Genomic DNA, 18893 nt, shown 5'->3' on the forward strand with positions numbered 1-18893 from the left:
TGAGTTCCGCAATGACTTCAGTTTTCTCTTTGTTTAACTGAGGAAAGTTTTTGCACATGCAACTGTTTATTCATCAATGCACTGGCAGAGGGTGTCAATGGGGCTGTAGTCATTAGGCAGTAAGGCTAGGTAGATCTGAGTGTCATCAGCATAGCTGTGGTAGGAGGTTTGGTTCTTTCTCATTATTTGGCTTAGAGGGAGCATGTAAAGGTTTAACAGGAGAGGTGCCAGAATCGAGCCTTGTGGGACTCCACATGTCATGGGTGTCCACCTCGACCTATGGTCACCTATACTGACATGGTAACCTCTCCCTTCAAGGTAAGATCTGAACCATTTGACGACCGTCCCAGACAGCCCAACCCTGTTTTCCAGCCTATCCAGAAGTATGCTGTGATCGACAGTGTCAAATGCAGCACTGAGATCGAGCAATACCAGCACTGTTAGCTTGCCTGAATCTGTATTTAGGCGTATATCATTGATTATCTTTATAAGAGCGCTCTCTGTACTGTGATGTGCTCTGAAACCAGATTGAAAATTGTCTAAACACCCCCTGAAGTTTGAGAAGTTGTTAACCTGGTTAAATACAACTTTTTCAATGCTTTTGCCAATGAAAGGGAGATGAAACGGTCTGTAAATGCTCAATAGGGTGTTATCCAGGTTGCTCTTCTTCAAGAGGGGTTTAACAACTGCAGTTTTAATTGAGTTTGGAAAAATCCCTGAGAGAAGAGAAGCATTTACCACTTTTAGAAGATCCATTTCTAAACAGGTAAACACCGTTTTGAAGAATGATGTGGGGAGCGTGTCAAGACTGCAGGTTGATGTTTTCACAATTTGCACAGTCTCTTCTAAGCTTTTGCCGTTAATTGCCATGAAATCAGAAGTAATGTTTGATTTCTTAAGTTGTGGTTGAGCTGGTTTGACTTCGACACAACTTGGCTGATTGGATGAGCTGATTGCCTTTCTGATATTACTGATCTTTTCAGTGAGCAAACTCATTACATTTGCTTTCAGAGAGGAGCTCACTTGGAATCCAACTGGGGGCGTTTGTGAGTCTCTATCGTTGCAAAGAGTGTGCGAGAATCAGGCACATGCACACATAGGGCTCAATCTGTGCAGTGCACATGCCCTTTTTAGTCTTGGATAGAAAGTAAACCCCAGATATACTTGGTGCTAGTGATATGGCTTTCATAAACTGCAGTGAGCAGTTCTCATTTATGCATCTCTTTCTGACAGAGACAGATCTGTCTTTAATAGCAGGAGTGATCAATATATCAAGGAAAATAAAGAAATGATCAGATCATCAGTGCAAAATCATTAACAACAGTTGTTGAAATGTGTAAACCCTTAGTTATGAGCAGATCAAGAGTGTATCCACGATTGTGTGTGGGACCTTGAACATGCTGAGTCAGATCAAAAGTGTCATCAGTTCTTTTACAGCATTCATTTCTGGATTATCAATGTGAATATTAAAATCCCCAGCAATAGTAAAACAGTCAAATTCAGATGTTACTATTGATAACAGCTCTGTAAAATCATCAATAAAAACTGGAGAATATTTTGGAGGTCTGTAGATAATGATCAGTAAGATGCATGGAGCACCTTTCAGTGCTATACTCAGATATTCAAAGGACAAATAGTCACCAAGTGACACTTGTTTACATTCATACACATCTTTAAACAGGGTAGCGATGCCTCCACCTCTCCTATTAACTCTGCAAACACTCAAAAAGTCAAAGTTTAAAGAGGTTGTTTCATCAGAACGCAAAATGACCCAGATCGCAACAATACATACACCTCCGCTCCGTCAGGCGGCGCTGCTGTTCCGCTGAGGAGAGGCGCAGCCTCCCTAGTTGCATCGGCTCAGCGTCCGGCAAAGTGACGACCAGGGAACCAGCTAAAGGAGATTGTGGCTGGTGTTTGGAAGCATCACTGCGGGAACGGTGGCGCATCTCCATGCGTTTATCCACCCGGCTGGCCAACTCAGCAAGTTGATAGAAGTGTTGAGGTAGTTCCCGAGAAAAGAGCTCCTCCTTGACCTTAGCGTTGAGACCGTCAATTAATCGAGCAATGAGGGTGGGCTCATTCCATTGACTAGTCGCCGCTAATGTGTGGAACTCGATGGCGTAGTCGACCACTGATCTTCTAGATTGGCGGAAGGCAGCAAGCTGACGGGAGGCTTCACGTCCAAACACTGATCGGTCGAAAACTTTGACAATCTTCTGCTTAAACAGCGAAAAGCAAGAACCAAACTCTTGAGTTGGACTGCCAGACCGCGGTGCCCCATTCTCTCGCCTGGCTAGTGAGGAGGGAGAGTACGAAAGTGATCCGAATGCGATCTTCTGCGCAAGTGGCTGGCTGGAGAGAGAAGATCACTTCGCATTGGGTCAGGAAGGCTCTGCACTGGGTCGGGTGACCGGAGTAACAAAGGGGGTTATTGATGCGTGGTTCCCCTAAAGGGAGATTCTCCAAACCAGCCAGCCCTCCAGGCCTTAACAGTTGCAGCTGGTCAGTTCAGTAACCTTCACTACCAGACTCTCCACGGTATATCTGGTGGCCGATAGGTCCTCTTCATGACGACCAAGCAGTGTTCCCTGTCGCTCGAATCGTGGACTCTCCAGAAGGAATCATGTTGGTCAGATTATTCTGTAACAGACCAAACAGAATACCAGAGGTGTGGGGAAAACAAGGACAGTTTATTAAGAAAAAGTTCAACTCAGGCAGGCTGCCGCATGTAGAGCCTCGGCAGTGCGCAGCACTGGAGAAATCAACGAAACTTCAGATGTAAACAGATGGATCCTGCCAGAGAGGTCAGTGGAGGAGTAGAGCAGGAGAGCTGGCGATAGCTGACAAACCCCGACAGGAAACAGGATGCAGACAGGTACTTGAGGACTGATAGAGCAGAGTGGAGGTAAGAGCACACACAATGAAAGCACGCTGGGCAGGACTTAATGGACAGGACTAATGAGTGGTGATCCACAAACAGCGAGATGTAACACAAATACGGTTTAATAATCTGACACAGAAAAAGAACACAGAGGATTAAATATGGACGCTAATGAGCAACAAGTGGAGGCAGGTGCTAATGCAATGATAGTTAATGGGGAGGACCTACAGCTGCGAGGCAAAAAGCAACACAGAGAGTGATAGAATTAATGAGATCAGACATGGCTCATGACATTCCACCCCTCTGTGCACGGCCCTGTAAAAAACCTATATTAAAACCTGTATTAAAACATATATTAAAACATATATAGGCGAAGCAGTGGCGCAGTAGTTAGCGCTGTTGCCTCACAGCAAGAAGGTCACTGGGTCGCTGTTTCGATCCTCTGCTCAGTTGGTGTTTCTGTGTGGAGTTTGCATGTTCTCCCTGCATTCGCGTGGGTTTCCTCTGGGTGCTCCGGTTTCCCCCACAGTCCAAAGACATGCGGTACAGGTGAATTGGGTAGGCTAAATTGTCCATAGTGTATGAGTGTGTGTGTGTGTGTGTGTGTGGATATTTCCCAGAGATGGGTTGCGGCTGGAAGGGCATCCGCTGCGTAAAAACGTGCTGGATAAGTTGGTGGTTCATTCTGCTGTGGCGACCCTTGATTAATTAATTGATTAATTAAGGGACTAAGCCGACTTTATTCTTTTTAAACTTTATTCACAATATTAATGATACAATATGGAGAAGTAGAAGAAGATCCCTAAAATGCTTGCAAGTGAAGCAGAAACCTCATGTGTTTATTTTTTATTATTAAATTAATTAATTTAAATATTGATAGGAGCAAATGACCTTAATGGAAAACTAATAAAAATCTATGCAAAGCTATATGCAAAATATGTGGTACTAAAAAGGTAGATGTACAAAACAAACATGAAATTATTAACTAACCTGCAGCACTTGTAAAATAAAGCAAACCCTCACTGATTCATCTTACAGATATTGAAGATTGTAAATAATCAAGATAAATGTGAAAGAAGTTATCACAGATTTGTTATTTTATATGACAGCTATGCTTTAAGAAGAATAATAAAAAAATAAAAGTTAATCATAGGAAGGGATCACACAATAATCTTGCATGACAGATATGCGTTTCCATTCACTAATATTTGCTGCAGATGAAGTTGAGTTTGTGAGTTTCAGGACGGCTGATCCAGGTCTGATCTCCTCCAGACTGAACTGCTCCAGATCTCACTGTGGCCTCACAGTTCTCCTCTGATGTGCCGTTCCCTGGAGCCCAGTTCTGATAGCACACGGTTTCTCCACTCACCCAGAACCAGATGCCCAAAATGTGGGAGAAACGCAAACCCAACCACACCGCCTCAGTAGACGCCTTTTTAACATCGCTCATCACCTCATACTGCATCTCCACTGACTGAACCGAGACCAGATCCACATGATTCTGTCTGCAGTATCTCAGAGCTTCAGACCACGACAGATTCTGCTGGATCACAATCAGTTTATCTGGACACAAAACAAAGCAGAAACTAGAGAGAGACTGATCAACAACAACATGCAGAACAAACACTGTGGAGGAATTTGTCATGTCAGACATGTAGAGTCAACTTTAAGAGAACTGGAGCCTCATGTATGACGAGTTGCGTTGAATTAATACTGAAACATTGCGTACGGCCAATGTATGAAACGTGTGAAACGCTGCTTACGTGGAATCCCACACATATTCTCTTTGTACATCCGAATTAACGTGAAACTGAGGGCATATGCATGAGTGCAAAACCCTTCCCTGCATTTTTACCAATATGAATATGGTAATGACTCCACTTAGGCCAAATCAGAGGAAAAAGCAATGGCAAAAGCAAGCAAGAAGAAAACTTCACCGAATGTGAATAGGAGGTGCTCCTATCGAAGGTAGACTGAAGAAAAAATGTGTTATTTGCAAGTTTGTCCTCTGGAATTAATAACAAAAGAAAAATATAGAGTGGGAGAGTTTAGCTGACAGGGTTAACGCAGTGGGGTCTAAACATCACACTGAGTGAATTTAAAAAGAAATGATCCGATGTAAAGGTTCAGGTTAAGAGGAGAACAGCAGCACACCGTCAGAGTGTGGCCCGAACAGGCCGGGCAACAGGTCATGCTGAACTAACACCCTCTGAGGAGAGAGTTGCCTCAATTGTGGGCGACACTTTAATGTCTGGAGTAGTATCCTTGTCTGCTGGAGACACCGATGTTTCAGAGGAACACTTTATATGGGTGGTATAGCAGCACCCCTCGGCTCTTATCAAGGCAGCGCCACCGGCATTTCAGCTGCCAAATCGCCCGCTCTACAACTGACCCGAGTGCCTGCCACCTTGGAGCCTCATCCCAACCATGCTGTTTGCGAGAATGAATTAATCATGGGTTGACCAAGAACACCTTGCTACAATATTTGTTAAGAGCATTTGAGCATCACATATTATTTGCACATTTATTGAATGGAAATGTTTCAGAATCACGAATGCAAATTCACCTTCAGATGGCACCTTTATAGCAATTTACGTGGAGTCGATCGCTCCGATTACATTGGGAAAACCGGCCATCGATTTAATGTTTGGCTGGTCAACTGCATGGTAAGGAAACCTTACAAACCTGCTAGACATGTGGATGATCCCGTCCCATACAGCTGCTATTGCACAGCTCAAAGAGACTTTGTAGTGTGCAATTTAACACAATCGCCTCTAGGAGTCGCCAATGGAAATAAAACAAATACACACAAGAAATGCTCATACGCCAGACATGAAGTTGGCGTGGAACAAAGCACATTCTCATGTTCATTTCATCGTTAGTAAATCCAAACGTGAGCGTCAAACCGCAAATATTTTGTGCCTACACAGCGTTGATAAATGAGGCACCTGGAGCTGATGATGGATTGAGTGTGTTTGGAGGATCTGCTCACCTTCATGACACACAAAAGGAAGCTGGTGGTCACAAGAAATGTCTATCCATTGTCCCTGGGCATCCTTTTCAACTGCTGTACAGTTTTCATGATCTCCAACATTATTTGGTTCACCAAGTTTCCAATTACTGAATGAGTAGTTGCTCTGATCTGACCACTGCCACGAGTCTCTGAACAGACCGATCCAGACATCAGATCCTGGTTCAGGTTTCGGACTGTCATTAATGAACTTCTCCAGCTGTTGATTCTCATTCTGGTTCCTCACACTGACCAGATCGGTGTAATGCAGTCTGCAGTGACTCTGAGCATCTGTCCAGTTCTTCCTCTCATTAACAAACACCAGTCCTCTGCTCCCTTTAAGAAAATCAAATGGTAATATTATTTTATCATTTAATTCTTATTCTACTTGGAATGTAAACAGAAGTCGTGGGAAAAGCTTAGGAAAAGCCTGTCTTACCAAAAAAGTTGAGTGGCTATGAGTACATGTTGTTTATTATTATAAGTATGGTTCAAGAGTTCACAATTAGCTGATGATTGATTATAAGCAAGTTTGGCATGCTGTCCCGATAGAGAGCCCTGAGCTCAAAAGGTCCTTGGGCCCAGGGCTACCTCCCGTTTGCAGGGCGAGAGGGCAGCCTTGAGCTCAGGTAGATCTCGACAACTTCCCCTTTTTGTTAAGAGCTGATGACTTAATGATTGCTATGAGGAGATATGCTGCAGGATGAGAGACTGACTATAGTGCTAAATTTAGATTGATCAATTCACTTTTAATGCACGTTTTTGGAATGTGGGAGAAAACCGGAGAACCTGCGGTAAACCCGCGCGAACACAAGAAGAACATGCTAACCTCACACAGAAATGACAGCCAGCCTGTTAAAGGACTAGAACCGGTGACGTTCCTGCTGTAAGACAACAGTGCTAACCACTGGGCCACCGTGCCGCCCTTTGAAGGGAAAGGTGGAGGAGTAGGGGTGGAAGGGGGGATTCTTCAAATCAAAGATGACTGTTGTGAGAAACCCCGGCTCTTTATAGTGGGTTTGGAATCGTCTGATTGGTGGATGATACATGGTTAATGCATAACCAGTCGTGTTTAATCATAATCACGTGATCCTCTCGAAATTAGTTTATAAATAAACCTCACTTACAATTTTAAATCTTTAAAGAATAACCTCTAAAACTATAATTAATAATACAACACTGCTTTTCCAGTTTTCTTTTTTAAGTATATTCATTCATATTATTTTCAGTATTAATCTGGGGTGGCCACAACGGAATGAATGCTAACTTATCCAGCATATGTTTTTACACAGCGGATGCCCTTCCAGCTGCAACCCAACTCTGGGAAACAGCCATACTCTTGCATTCACATACATTACGACCAATTTAATTTACCTATACTGCATGTCTTTGGATTGTGGGAAAAACCGGAGCACCCAGAGGAATCCCATGCCAACACTGGGAGAACATGCAAACTCCACACATAAATGCCAACTGACCCAGAATCCTTCTTCCTGTGAGGCGATCATGCTACCCACTGCGCAACCATAGTGGATTTGACCTCAACAGATTTTGTTTTGCATCTATACTTAGTTTAGAATGTTTTCCATCGTGACATTTAAATTTCCTTTTGAAGCTTTTGTCAAGCAATGTTTGTTGTAAGAGTTTGTACTCACTGTTGTAGCAGACAAAAAAACAGTCTTTGTTGCATGGCCAATCATGCCACTCTCCATTTCTCATAAAAGCACACTCATCTTTGCCGTCAGGTTGTTTATCTCCCCAATTCAAAAAGAGCACAGGATCACCTGAAGACCACTGCCATTTCCTCTCAAGACCAATCCAGAGACGTACATTATTTACAATTTTCATTAGCTCAGTTGTGTCATTCATGCTGTCAACAGTGGCCAGATCTGTGTATTTCTCTCTGCAGTATCTCTGAGCTTCAGTCCAGGTCTTCATCTCATTAATAAAGTGATACTGACGCTGAACACATTCAGATATGGAGCAGAGAGCTGTGAAAAAAAATGTAAAAGAAAAAAGACACGGGTTTAAAACAGAGGTTTTGGTTTAAAACAGAGTCAAACCTAATGAAACTATTATTTATAAGTAAAACTACAAACACACTGACCAATGAGGAGAAGAAAGAACTGTAGTTTCTGGGCCATTTCTGAGGAAAAAACACATTGAAAAACTCTTACATTCATCTTTACCCCTATTTGAACGAGGCTAGTTTTCCAAAAGACAAGTTACAATTCTTTTCACTCAATGTTTCTCACTCATGTACGAACTCAAATGGTACTAACATTTCTGTTTTGTACAAAGGTAGGAGTGCCTGTGTTTTACATGTAGGCTGTCACTGACTCCTAGGTCCCAGTCATTCCCCTCGCTGGCCAGCAGAGGTCACCATCACCGGACTATTAAGCATTACGTCATCCACTTAAATTGATAGCCTGCACACCTGAAGCGCATTCACTTGATCACCCACGCTCACGCTTATAAGCAGCACACACTCATTCATAGGGTAGTCTTGTTCTGCCCAGGCTAACACTACTGAGTGTTTCTCAATACCAAGTGTTCTCAATACCATTTTTATTAAACCATAAGAATTACCATATTTCATCCATAACCTACTGAAGAGAAAAATAGTTGTTTATACCATATAAAGTTACTATAGTAGCTTATAGTTACTACTTCTATTGGATAGCAACGTATTAAAGACAAAGCAATAGTGTCAGAAGCAGCAGATTTCATAACACCTGGTTAAACTTTGTGGCCCATTTACAGCTCTCATACATTTAAAAAAATTAAAAGAAGAATAGACTTGGGTGCATTAGCGTATGTGCTCAATTGCATGCAAGGTTTCTGTATTTATAACCACCTCAGAGTATATTGGGGGTCGCGACTCACTGGCATTGACATTTTTGGGGTCACGGCCTGAAAAGTTTGGGAACCGCTGCTCTATACTGCATGCTTTCCTGTTCCTTACCTTACCTTGCCTTGCCTTGTTCCTCGACCTCATCCTGCCAGCCGCCTGCCTTGTACCTCTGCCTGATTATCGACTTTGATCCCTGCCGCCTGCCTTTGAACTCAAGCCTGCTCACCAACCTTGATATTCGCCGCCTGCCTCAGACCCATGGCTGAACATTTAGACTGTGATTACCTGTCGTCTATCCTTCAACGTAACACTATTGTGTTTGATGTGAGTTCGCACACGCATTAAATCTGTGTGCTTGTCTTTATTAAACTGTGTTTAATAAATATACTGCAAATGGATCCCTCTGTGCCCCTTCGTTACATAAGCATTGCACAAGACAACATGTCCAGAATATGTAAAACTGTAGTTTATTTACTGCCATTGAACACATTTTATTAAATGTATTTTAAAATAGTAGATTTACATTTAAGCACTTTGAAATGTAAAGTAAAACACTGTTGCTTGTTTAGTGTTTAAAACATTTTACTTTTTTTTTTTTTTTTAAAACACAAAATTTTGACATGATAGTTTTATAGAACTTTATATAGTAAACCTACTAAAATGAATGTTATATTATAATTTTCACATTATGTAATTGACTGCAAAAATGAAAGTATTTTTTACCTGAAACTGATTTTATAGTAGACCGTCTATGCCAGGCATTCTCAAACCTCGGTTCTGGAGAGCCGGTGTTCTGCAGATTTTAGCTCCAACTTGCCTCAACACACCTGTAAAAATTCTTATAGAAAGCCTAGTAAGAGCTTGGTTAGCTAGCTCAGGTGTGTATCTGATTGGGGTTGGAGCTACAATCTGCAGGACACCGGACCTCCAGGACTGAGATTCAGAATTTCTGTTCTAAACCATTTAATTGATCTGACTCTTCTTGTTAATTTTTTTAATTCTTTGCAGCATAGCCTCCATTACTGAACACCTAAATACTGGCAAAGTAGAGGTTAGTAAGGCATTTCACATTGACCCAACAAAAAGGCAAATGCAGACATTCACACTAGTACAGGATTATATTTCTCACAGGACTACAGAGTTTGCTGAAAACAGTAGGTAATTTGCTCTGGAAATTTTTACAGAGGTTGTGTGTGAGAGCAGAAAGACATGTCAGATTCACAATGTATGTCTGTAAAACAGAAATTTCTCTAATGTCCCCCAGAAAAAGTAGAGGACTACTGCGAATATGGCTAAAAACATGATCATGTATATAAAATAATGTTATCAGTTGATAGCATAACTTTGTAAAAATCTGAATAATTCTGATTAAAGTCTGTAGATGTGTGTGTTCTTACCTCAGAGCTGGTGTGTTTCTGTCCTCAGTCTGATGTTTCTGTCTGCAGCTTCAGACTATTTGATTATTTTATATGATATTATTTATTCATTCCTCCAAACAGAGGCCTTCCTCATTCATTTATTGCTCATTTGCATATTTATTCTGTGTTGGTCTTTGTTAATGTTCTTGCTAGGAGGCATATTGATTTGAATATAGTTGAGAGTTCAAAGTCTAGGGTGACACGGAGGCGCAGTGGGTAGCACGATCGCCTCACCGCAAGAAGGTCGCTGGTTCGAGCCTTGGCTGGGTCAGTTGGCATTTCTGTGTGGAGTTTGCATGTTCTCCCTGTGTTGGCATGGGTTTCCTTCGGGTGCGCTGTTTTCCCCCACACATCCAAAGACATGCTGTAATATCTCAACACTGTATCACATCCTTCAAGCCACCAGGGGATGCATTCATATTGTCCTATACCCCTTAACATTAGATGGCAGTAGTGACTCCTGTTCCTTTAAACTCCCCTGTAATCAGCCTAATCACCACCACCTGTTCTTTGCTCTAAATAAGACTGTTTTGTATCCTTCTCTGTTCTCAGTGCGGAACCCTTATTCTTAGCTGCCTTGTCCAGTGTCCAGTTAAGTAGTGTTGGGCAAAGCAAGGCTTCATGAAACACTGAAACAGTTGAAGCAGATGTGTTGAAGCTTCGAAACGTTTCGAAACCCCACTCCACTTTACATAGTGGTCATTTTTTTTGTATTGCGCTGAAACAGCCTCAACAAAGAACAGTTTAGCAAATAGCACTTTATAGGATTGAACCTTGAAGTGATTTAGTTGAGCAGGTTGGGTTCCTGACTACCATGCGGGGATAGTGGGTTTGAATCCAGGCTGATACAGCTATTTTGAAATGCTTAATATCAGATTGAAATGCTGTGTTCTTGTATGGTTTCAACATTGGTCTGACATCCGAATAAACACTTTGTGAATAAATATGTCTTGTTTTGGACATAAAACAGGGTTGTTGCTAGATCAGACACAGTTGTGGCCAAAAATTAACAAGAATTATTTATATTATTAATTAAATTTCCCATTGTATTTTATTAACGTCTTCTCAAAACCTAAACCCAACCATCACAGTACTGTAAACATTAATTATTGTTTTGCAGTGTTATAAGCAATATCAGGCGTATCAGCAGCTGTATCCTATCTAGACTACACCATAAAACAGTAACATGATTAAAAAGATAAAATCATGATTTTGAAGTATTTTTACAAGTCGGGATTCGAACCCAAAAGTTATTTGAAGCACATTAACAACGTGCGCATGGCTCATAGGAGACAGAATGTTGGTTTTGACCCTGTCAGTCAAATGCAGATTCTCCAGGTCTCGAAACACTTCTGAAATTAATAATGCTTTGAATCGCTTTAGTCACGTGACCAGGTGTTTTGAAACACTTTAGTCATGTGACCTGGGTGTTTTGGATCATGCTTCGGTGCAGTGTTTAGAAACACTTGCGCTTCGGGATCACGACACTGTGTCGAAACGTCACTTTCACGTCAGCCATCCCTACAGTTACGTTGTTCTCAAGATCTTTGCTTGCTATTTTCTTATTTGATTGTTCTGAGACCCTTGGGTCTGTTTTAATTTGTATGTATTTTGGGAAGCTTGGCTTTCCTACTTTTGTTGTATTTTTTTTCAACCCTGGCTGTAGAAAGATATTGTCTCCCTTTTTTGTCCATTTCTCTTCATTAAAGACTGTATTTTTGGAATTCTTACGTTGTGAACTTTGTTCCTCCTCTGCTCTTGGGCCACCAGTTGCTGACTCGGCTCATGTAGTAAGAACTACTGCAATCACACAGTAGACCATAGTTCGATCCCCACCCAGACCCTAATGCTGCGTTCACACCAGACGCGGAACGCGCGGATAAATTGCGCTATTCGTGCGTAAATAGCCATGTGAACATTTGAAGTTACTTGCTTCATTCGTGCATCAAATCCGCTTCATTCGCGTGTCAAATTCACTTCAGAACAAACGCAGATTCGAGTAACGGGCAGGGCTTCTGTCTGCCCGGTGACTCTAGCTTCATAGCTAAATGGCTAACATGGATTTCATGAAGAAAATAACAGTGTTTATGTGCTTAATGAAGGCTAAAAATTTTCTTCAGATTTTCGAACTCGCAATTCGCGGGAAATGTGCATCAAACGCTTCGCATCATCCCCGCCGCAGGATGTCTATTCACGCGTTTGCATTGACTTAACATGTAAATCACTCGGTATAGGAGAATTGGCTAAGTTAAATATGCCAAAGTGTAGGTGTGTTTTCCAGTGTTGGGTTGCAGCTGGAAGGGCATCCGCTGCGTGGAACATATGCTGGATAAGTTGGTGGTTCATTCTGCTGTGGCAACTCTAGATTACTAAAGAGACCAAGCCGAAAAGAAAATGATTGAATGGAGTCCAAAGTCTGTAATAGCTAATACACTTTTTAAACATAAGATCAGGTTAAGTATAACATTGATAATATATTGTTACATTATTATTGTAACGAGGAGACTGACACGGAGGGATCCATTTTGCAGTATTTAATAAACACAGTTCAATCACAAACATAAAACACGCACAAAAGTGCGAACTCACATCAACAGCATTCAATATAGATCGTGTGGTTGGCGACTGACAGACACAGAGTGATTTACCAGGCAGGGGAATGACTGGGACCGAGTCGGTGACAATTATATTTACTTAATCTGTTTTTTTTTGTGTAAGATGTGTAACACAAGAATAACGGTTCGGTACCGATACAGTTCAGATGTAATATGCAATAAATCTCCAGTACTTGCTTTTTCTGTTAATTTTGAACAGACAAAATTGTTTTGTCACAATCAGCTACAGAAATAGTTTTTTTTTAATGCAAAAGTATGCTATAATAAAAAAAACTGTGTATTAAATTTTAAAGACTAAGCTCAGCTCTCTCCTAAAACAACAGAACAAACAATAATTGTGTAGTAAATTCAAGGTTCAGTAAGCTTCAAACCTGAAATTTGTTTTAATGAAAATGCTTCACTGTGTTTATCCATAACAGGTGCAGCAAATGTAACGTCTCCGGTCCTTCAACTCTTCTTCCTCTGCGTTGTGTGCAATGCTCTTTAATGAAGGCCCGGACACAGTATTTGATTACTCCTTTTTACTGATATACTGAAATAATAAACAGTATAGCCCTTTGTAGTGGATTGCTTGCTGCAGACATACAACATCCACAGCATGGCTGTCTCACAGCATCTGCTTATCACATCATTAATATCCATATATGAACTGATAATCAAATGAACATTTAGCATAAAACGTAACATTCACAATTAACAAAAAAACATTGACATACCTGAAATAATAAACAGTACAGCCCTTTTTAGTGGATTGCTAGCTGCAGACATACAACATCTAAATAAATTAGAAAATCAAATCAACTGCATGGCCTTGCTAAAAAGCACAATCCAGTAGACATTTATAAAAAGCCATTTAACTTACAAAAACTACATGTCACAAGTCAAACTTAATGCTTAATGATAATATAACCAAATTATAAACTAAATGTTTGAAATCGCTACTCTCTTAAGCTAATATTAATAAACTAAGACAGAGCATGAAAAACACCTACCCACAGCATGGCTGTCTCACAGCATCTGCTGCGCTAGGTCACTTCCTGCCTAACTTGTATGTCTGCGGTACCCAAACAAACCACATGAGGGCGCCCTTACTCTATAAAACACATAACTGCTGCATAATTCAGGAGGATTCACAATGAAAAACATAACTTCGTTACACAAACAACAGCTGTTGCGTGTGTGTGTAGAGAAGGCACTACGTTATTCACAGACTGACTTACGAGCTCAAAATAGTAGATAATATTTTGTATTATCATTGTTTGCAGATGTGTGCAACTATTATACACTCAAGTCTTTTGCAGCATTGTGTTTTTAGCGAATGGCAACCTCCCGCTCTCCCTTGGGAAGCCAATACGGAAGTAACTAAACTGAAATTCATCGCCTTTAGGGGCTGGGTACAGGAAATCCAGGTGATTTCTGACTGCAATGGGAAATTGGCCATTTTCACAGCTAATAAAAACATGTTTACAGCCTGGTACAAAAGATAGCTTTGGTGCATAAAGCTATGATTACCCTTCATAACCACTGTGAAGGAGGTGAATTTTATTTAAAACTTAAAATTGAAAACCCTTTCATTTTTATTAAGTTACATTCACTCTGCATAGGGCGATGCAGTGGTGCAGTAGGTAGTGCTGTCGCCTTGGTTAGGTGAGTTGGCGTTTCTCACTGCGTTCGCGTGGGATTCCTCCGGGTGCGCTGGTTTCCCCCACAGATCAAAGACATGCGGTACAGGTGAATTGGGTAGGCTAAATAGTCTGTAGTGAATGAGTGTGTGTGGATGTTTCCCAGAAATGGGTTGCGGCTGGAAGGGCATCCGCTGCATAAAAACATGCTGGATAAGTTGGCGGTTCATTCCACTGTGGCGACCCTGGATTAATAAAGGGACTAAGCTGAACAGAAAATGATGGAATGAATGAAAAACTCTGCATAATCAAAGACGTGGTCACTTGAGTGACACCTTTACAGCTAGGGCTACACCTACAGCATGTTACGTTTCAGCAGCACTGTAAGTAAAAACCCTTTTGCGGGTGTGTTCACTTAGCTACAACTTGTGTCTGCATTTTCACGCCACCCTGCTATACCTGGTTAACCTAAACAAAAGAACCATTCTTTGCTCTCATTGTTGCAATCACCAGTGGTGTTGTCTCTGCTGGCGATTACTTCCTGTAATCCATTATAGTAACCAGCATGTTTTCTCTGTTGGAGATGACAATGGTTTTGATGGCATACTTTGTGTAATGTTGCATAGTTATTTACCCTGTTAGTATTGGTATACTACTTCTGTGATTGTTGTCAATAAAGACATATTGCTTATTTTCAGAACTGCTCTAATTATGTATTAACACACAAAACATTAGATAATATCCAAAAATTTTATTTAAAATATAAGAAGCACATTCTGCAGTACTAAGAGTACTTTACAGTAGATGACCGTGTGCAGTAATGGGACATAAAAGAAAATCAAAAAGAAAGTAAATCAAATATAGAGTTTGTTGAATACTGAGGTATTACAATAAAGTGCAGTTTTTAGAGATATACATTGTGGTTGAATAACTATCAAAAATATATAAAATATGTATATATACATATATAAATATAATATATATAAATATATAAGTACAACAACTCTTATATAAAGAAAAGAAAAACAACACAAACTATAATATATAAACTATTATATAAAGAAAAAACTATATAAAAGAACAAAATTAAGAAAGCAAAATCAAAACTAAAGTTTGTTGCATACTAAGGTACAACAACAAAGTGCAGTTTTTTGGCAGCATACATTGCCTTTAAAGAACGGTAACCAAGTGTTTATTTAAAAAAAAAACACTTACACACACACACACACACACACACACACATATATATATATATATATATATATATATATATATATATATATATATATATATATATATATATATATATATATATATATATATATAAACTTAAAAAAATGTAAAACTGTTATTCTAAGTAAAAGAAAACAATACTACAAAAACAAGTTTTTTAAAGCTTCCGATAAACTTTTGACATATCACATTCAGAGTACTGTGATAACTCGGTGTGCTGTTGATACTGGGGATGAGTCACATTTTCAAGTTCTGGGTAGGGTGATGATGACTGGGTAGGGTGAGGGTATGGCCGCTGTGGAGGAGTTGCAGTAGGAGGTGTAGGAACATGGCCACGAAAAGAAGAATGCTGATGAGAGTTTGTAGGCACCATGGCATCAATGAGTCTGTTCATTGTTTGCATAAACAACATTGTGGTTTCTTGATGCTGCTGCAGTCTACGCTCCTCCACATTAGCTTGAGCTTTCATCCAATTATCCAGCATTTCTCTTTCTTGCTGGTAACGCAGTTGTTCCCCCTCCATAGATTCGTCATACTGCCGTTTCTGCAGATTTACAAAGGCAGCCATAGTGTCGTTTGCCTCCACCTTTCTTTTCCTCTTCCTTTGTTCCCTGGAAGGTGTAGTTTCTAGTGTCTCAACACTACTGTTTGAGGTGCCAGGTGAGTCCGAACCAGGGCATAACTGTCGAATTGCAAGAAAAGAAAACACAAATATAAACATTTTCATAATGCACAGTAAACAAACATGCCTTATGATCATTTTACTTTTTTCCATTTTTAGTAAAACATGTTTGCTATTACAATATTGGTAAATTTGTGGAAACCATAGTTTACTACAGTTACCTTTGTTTCTTGGTTATATATAAATAATAAAACATGTCATTTTCATTGTCTGGGACATGCATATGCTGAAGCAACGTTACTCACCATGCTGGGATCTCTCCGATCCCGTGTCCTCCGTCTCAGATGGTGTAGATGGCGTAGAATCACCCATGCTTTGGGAATGGAATTCCAACACATTTAGCTGGCTGGATGGTTTGCTGCCGATAATGTTGTCGACAGCATCATACCATTTAAATTTATCTTTTTTTCTGCAGAGCTCCCAGATCTACGGAGGGCGTCAGGCACTTTTAAGTACTGTGCCCGTAGTTTTTTTATTTTTTCCCGGCATTGTTCGGTGGTTCTTTGGTAACCACGGCCGAGAAGATGATCCTTAATTTTCCTAAATATTTTGGAGTTCTTGTGAGTTTTGTCCAGCTGCTCTTGAATGCTCTCGTCAGCCCAAACATCCAACAAACACTGCACCTCATCAGTTGACCAAAGGGATCCTTTCCACGCCATGGTTGTTTTTGGAATAGTCGCAGAAAATGCGTCACTCGTCCTTTTCCGGTTGCTTTGGGAGTTTGAAGCGTCGCAGAAAGTGATGTAACTTGACTTTTTCCTGTTTTGAAGCGTCGCAGCAAATGACGTAGCATCTTTAGTTTCGGGCTCTGGCACGCTTTCACTCTCACTACAAATGTACCGCGCCAAAGCCCAAGTGAACCGCGTTCAGACACACCTCTTCCAACCGGACCTGGGCTGGCCAAGTGAACCGTGCTTGAGCCCTATTCAGCGCACTCACACTTCTCAAACGATCCGGGAAACGGGCCTGGGCACGGTACGGATGGCATAGTGTGAGTAGGCCCTTAAACTGCTCGGCTCCTGAGCAAACAGTTCAATTCGATTCACTGTCACGGGAGTACCATTGAACCAGTGCAAAAGTGATATTGTTTTAATCAATAGTTTTTAGTTTTTGGTTTATTTATTAATATTGTGTCATTTTAAATGAGTCGGCAGCGGAGATTCCTAACTTCAGGGTGTGTTTAACACTTTTTTGGTTTCATGAATCAATTATTTTTGTTACACTTTATTACGTTTTGGCTAAGCACAAAATTATGTTCATAAAAAAATGTCATATTTACTTGTTACCTTATAAGATGTTGGTAGTCAAATTTAAAGATGTGAAAAATATATCTTTAATATACAGTGCCTGCTCTACTGTATCAATTTTTATGCAAAAATAAAAAGAATTTGAATCCCTATAACTAATGTGCAAAAAATATAGCCCTTTGCTGCCAACCTTAATGTCAAGATAAAATTTTAAGTAGGCCTACATTATATTACTGTGATTTTTTACAGTTGAATCCAGTAAAGGGATACTATAATGTTGTGAGTTTCTGGGAATTGTTTTAACAGTGTATGTTTGCACACTATTTACAAATGTTTTAAATGGGTAGATAGATAGATAGATAGATAGATAGATAGATAGATAGATAGATAGATAGATAGATAGATAGATAGATAGATAGATAGATAGATAGATAGATAGATAGATAGATAGAATTTAACAAAGTATAAAACTTATAATGTGCTTTGAACATTCTTACAAGTTAATTTTCAAAGCACAGTTAAAATAATACTAAAATATATTTTCATCAAATGCTAAATAACTACACTTGTAAAAAATAAACTAAGCATGTAATTAAAGTGCATTTTTCTAAAATATATTTTTGGTAAATATACTAAATTACAATTATTTTAAAGTGTGTTAAAAGCTATATATAAAAGTATGGTAATAATACATTTTTAATATATTTAAATTAAATATACTTTTTAATTAGTATACTTTTAATGTACTATTGGAATAAAAAATATATTTGCAATACAATTTAGTATACTTTTTTTTCACCAGGGACCATTTGCTGTTCAAATGATCATCTAAATACACAGTGGATAATATTTCATATTCAAGGTTTAATATCTGTTGAAGGGTCTGACACAGAAGCACATTGTTGTTCACTGATGCCATGATATGACGGCAACAGGACAAACAAATGAGGAACGCTAAAACCAAATTAGCATTAAACCACAGAGCAGGATGTTTCCTTGTTCAAGTATTCATGTATTGAAAGCTCTTATAAAGCTGATAAGACATTCAGGCCTTTCAGATAATTATTTTATCTTTATTTATTACTCCACAGATGTCTTGTGCTGTTTATCATTTTAGTTTTATTGATATAAGTTTTGTGATGAAGCATGTTTAAACTTTTGAAGAACGTCTCAGTAGTCTGATCTCTTAAGTTACACAGAGTACAGTAGTCAGTGTTTAAGGTTGGATAAATGTACCAGGAGCCTGGACCATATTACTAGTCCAAAAATGAAGTAAGGAATTTACCAGTCTGATCAGGGGTCAGCACAATGAAGCTAGTGTAACTTTC

The 18893-nt window shown here is 39.8% G+C and overlaps 1 protein-coding gene across 2 annotated transcripts; it reads right to left on the reverse strand.

The window, feature by feature from the left end:
* Positions 1–3634: 3634 nt before the first annotated feature.
* Positions 3635–13402, reverse strand: si:dkey-28d5.15. Of its 2 annotated transcripts, none has more exons than XM_073907992.1 (5): positions 13153–13402; positions 8002–8040; positions 7550–7885; positions 5877–6230; positions 3635–4447 (listed from the first exon to the last, which is right to left on the reverse strand). In XM_073907992.1, the coding sequence occupies exons 1-5, from the start codon at positions 13193–13195 to the stop codon at positions 4086–4088; spliced, it is 1134 nt and encodes a 377-aa protein (XP_073764093.1). In that variant the 5' UTR covers positions 13196–13402; the 3' UTR covers positions 3635–4085. The 2 variants fall into 2 exon arrangements, with proteins under 2 accessions (XP_073764093.1, XP_017212436.1); XM_017356947.4 differs by lacking the exon at positions 13153–13402 and adding an exon at positions 10146–10189.
* Between the last annotated feature and the right edge of the window lie 5491 nt (positions 13403–18893).

Source organism: Danio rerio, chromosome 7 (assembly GCF_049306965.1).
Source record: "Danio rerio strain Tuebingen ecotype United States chromosome 7, GRCz12tu, whole genome shotgun sequence".
Classification (NCBI taxonomy): Eukaryota; Metazoa; Chordata; class Actinopteri; order Cypriniformes; family Danionidae; genus Danio; species Danio rerio.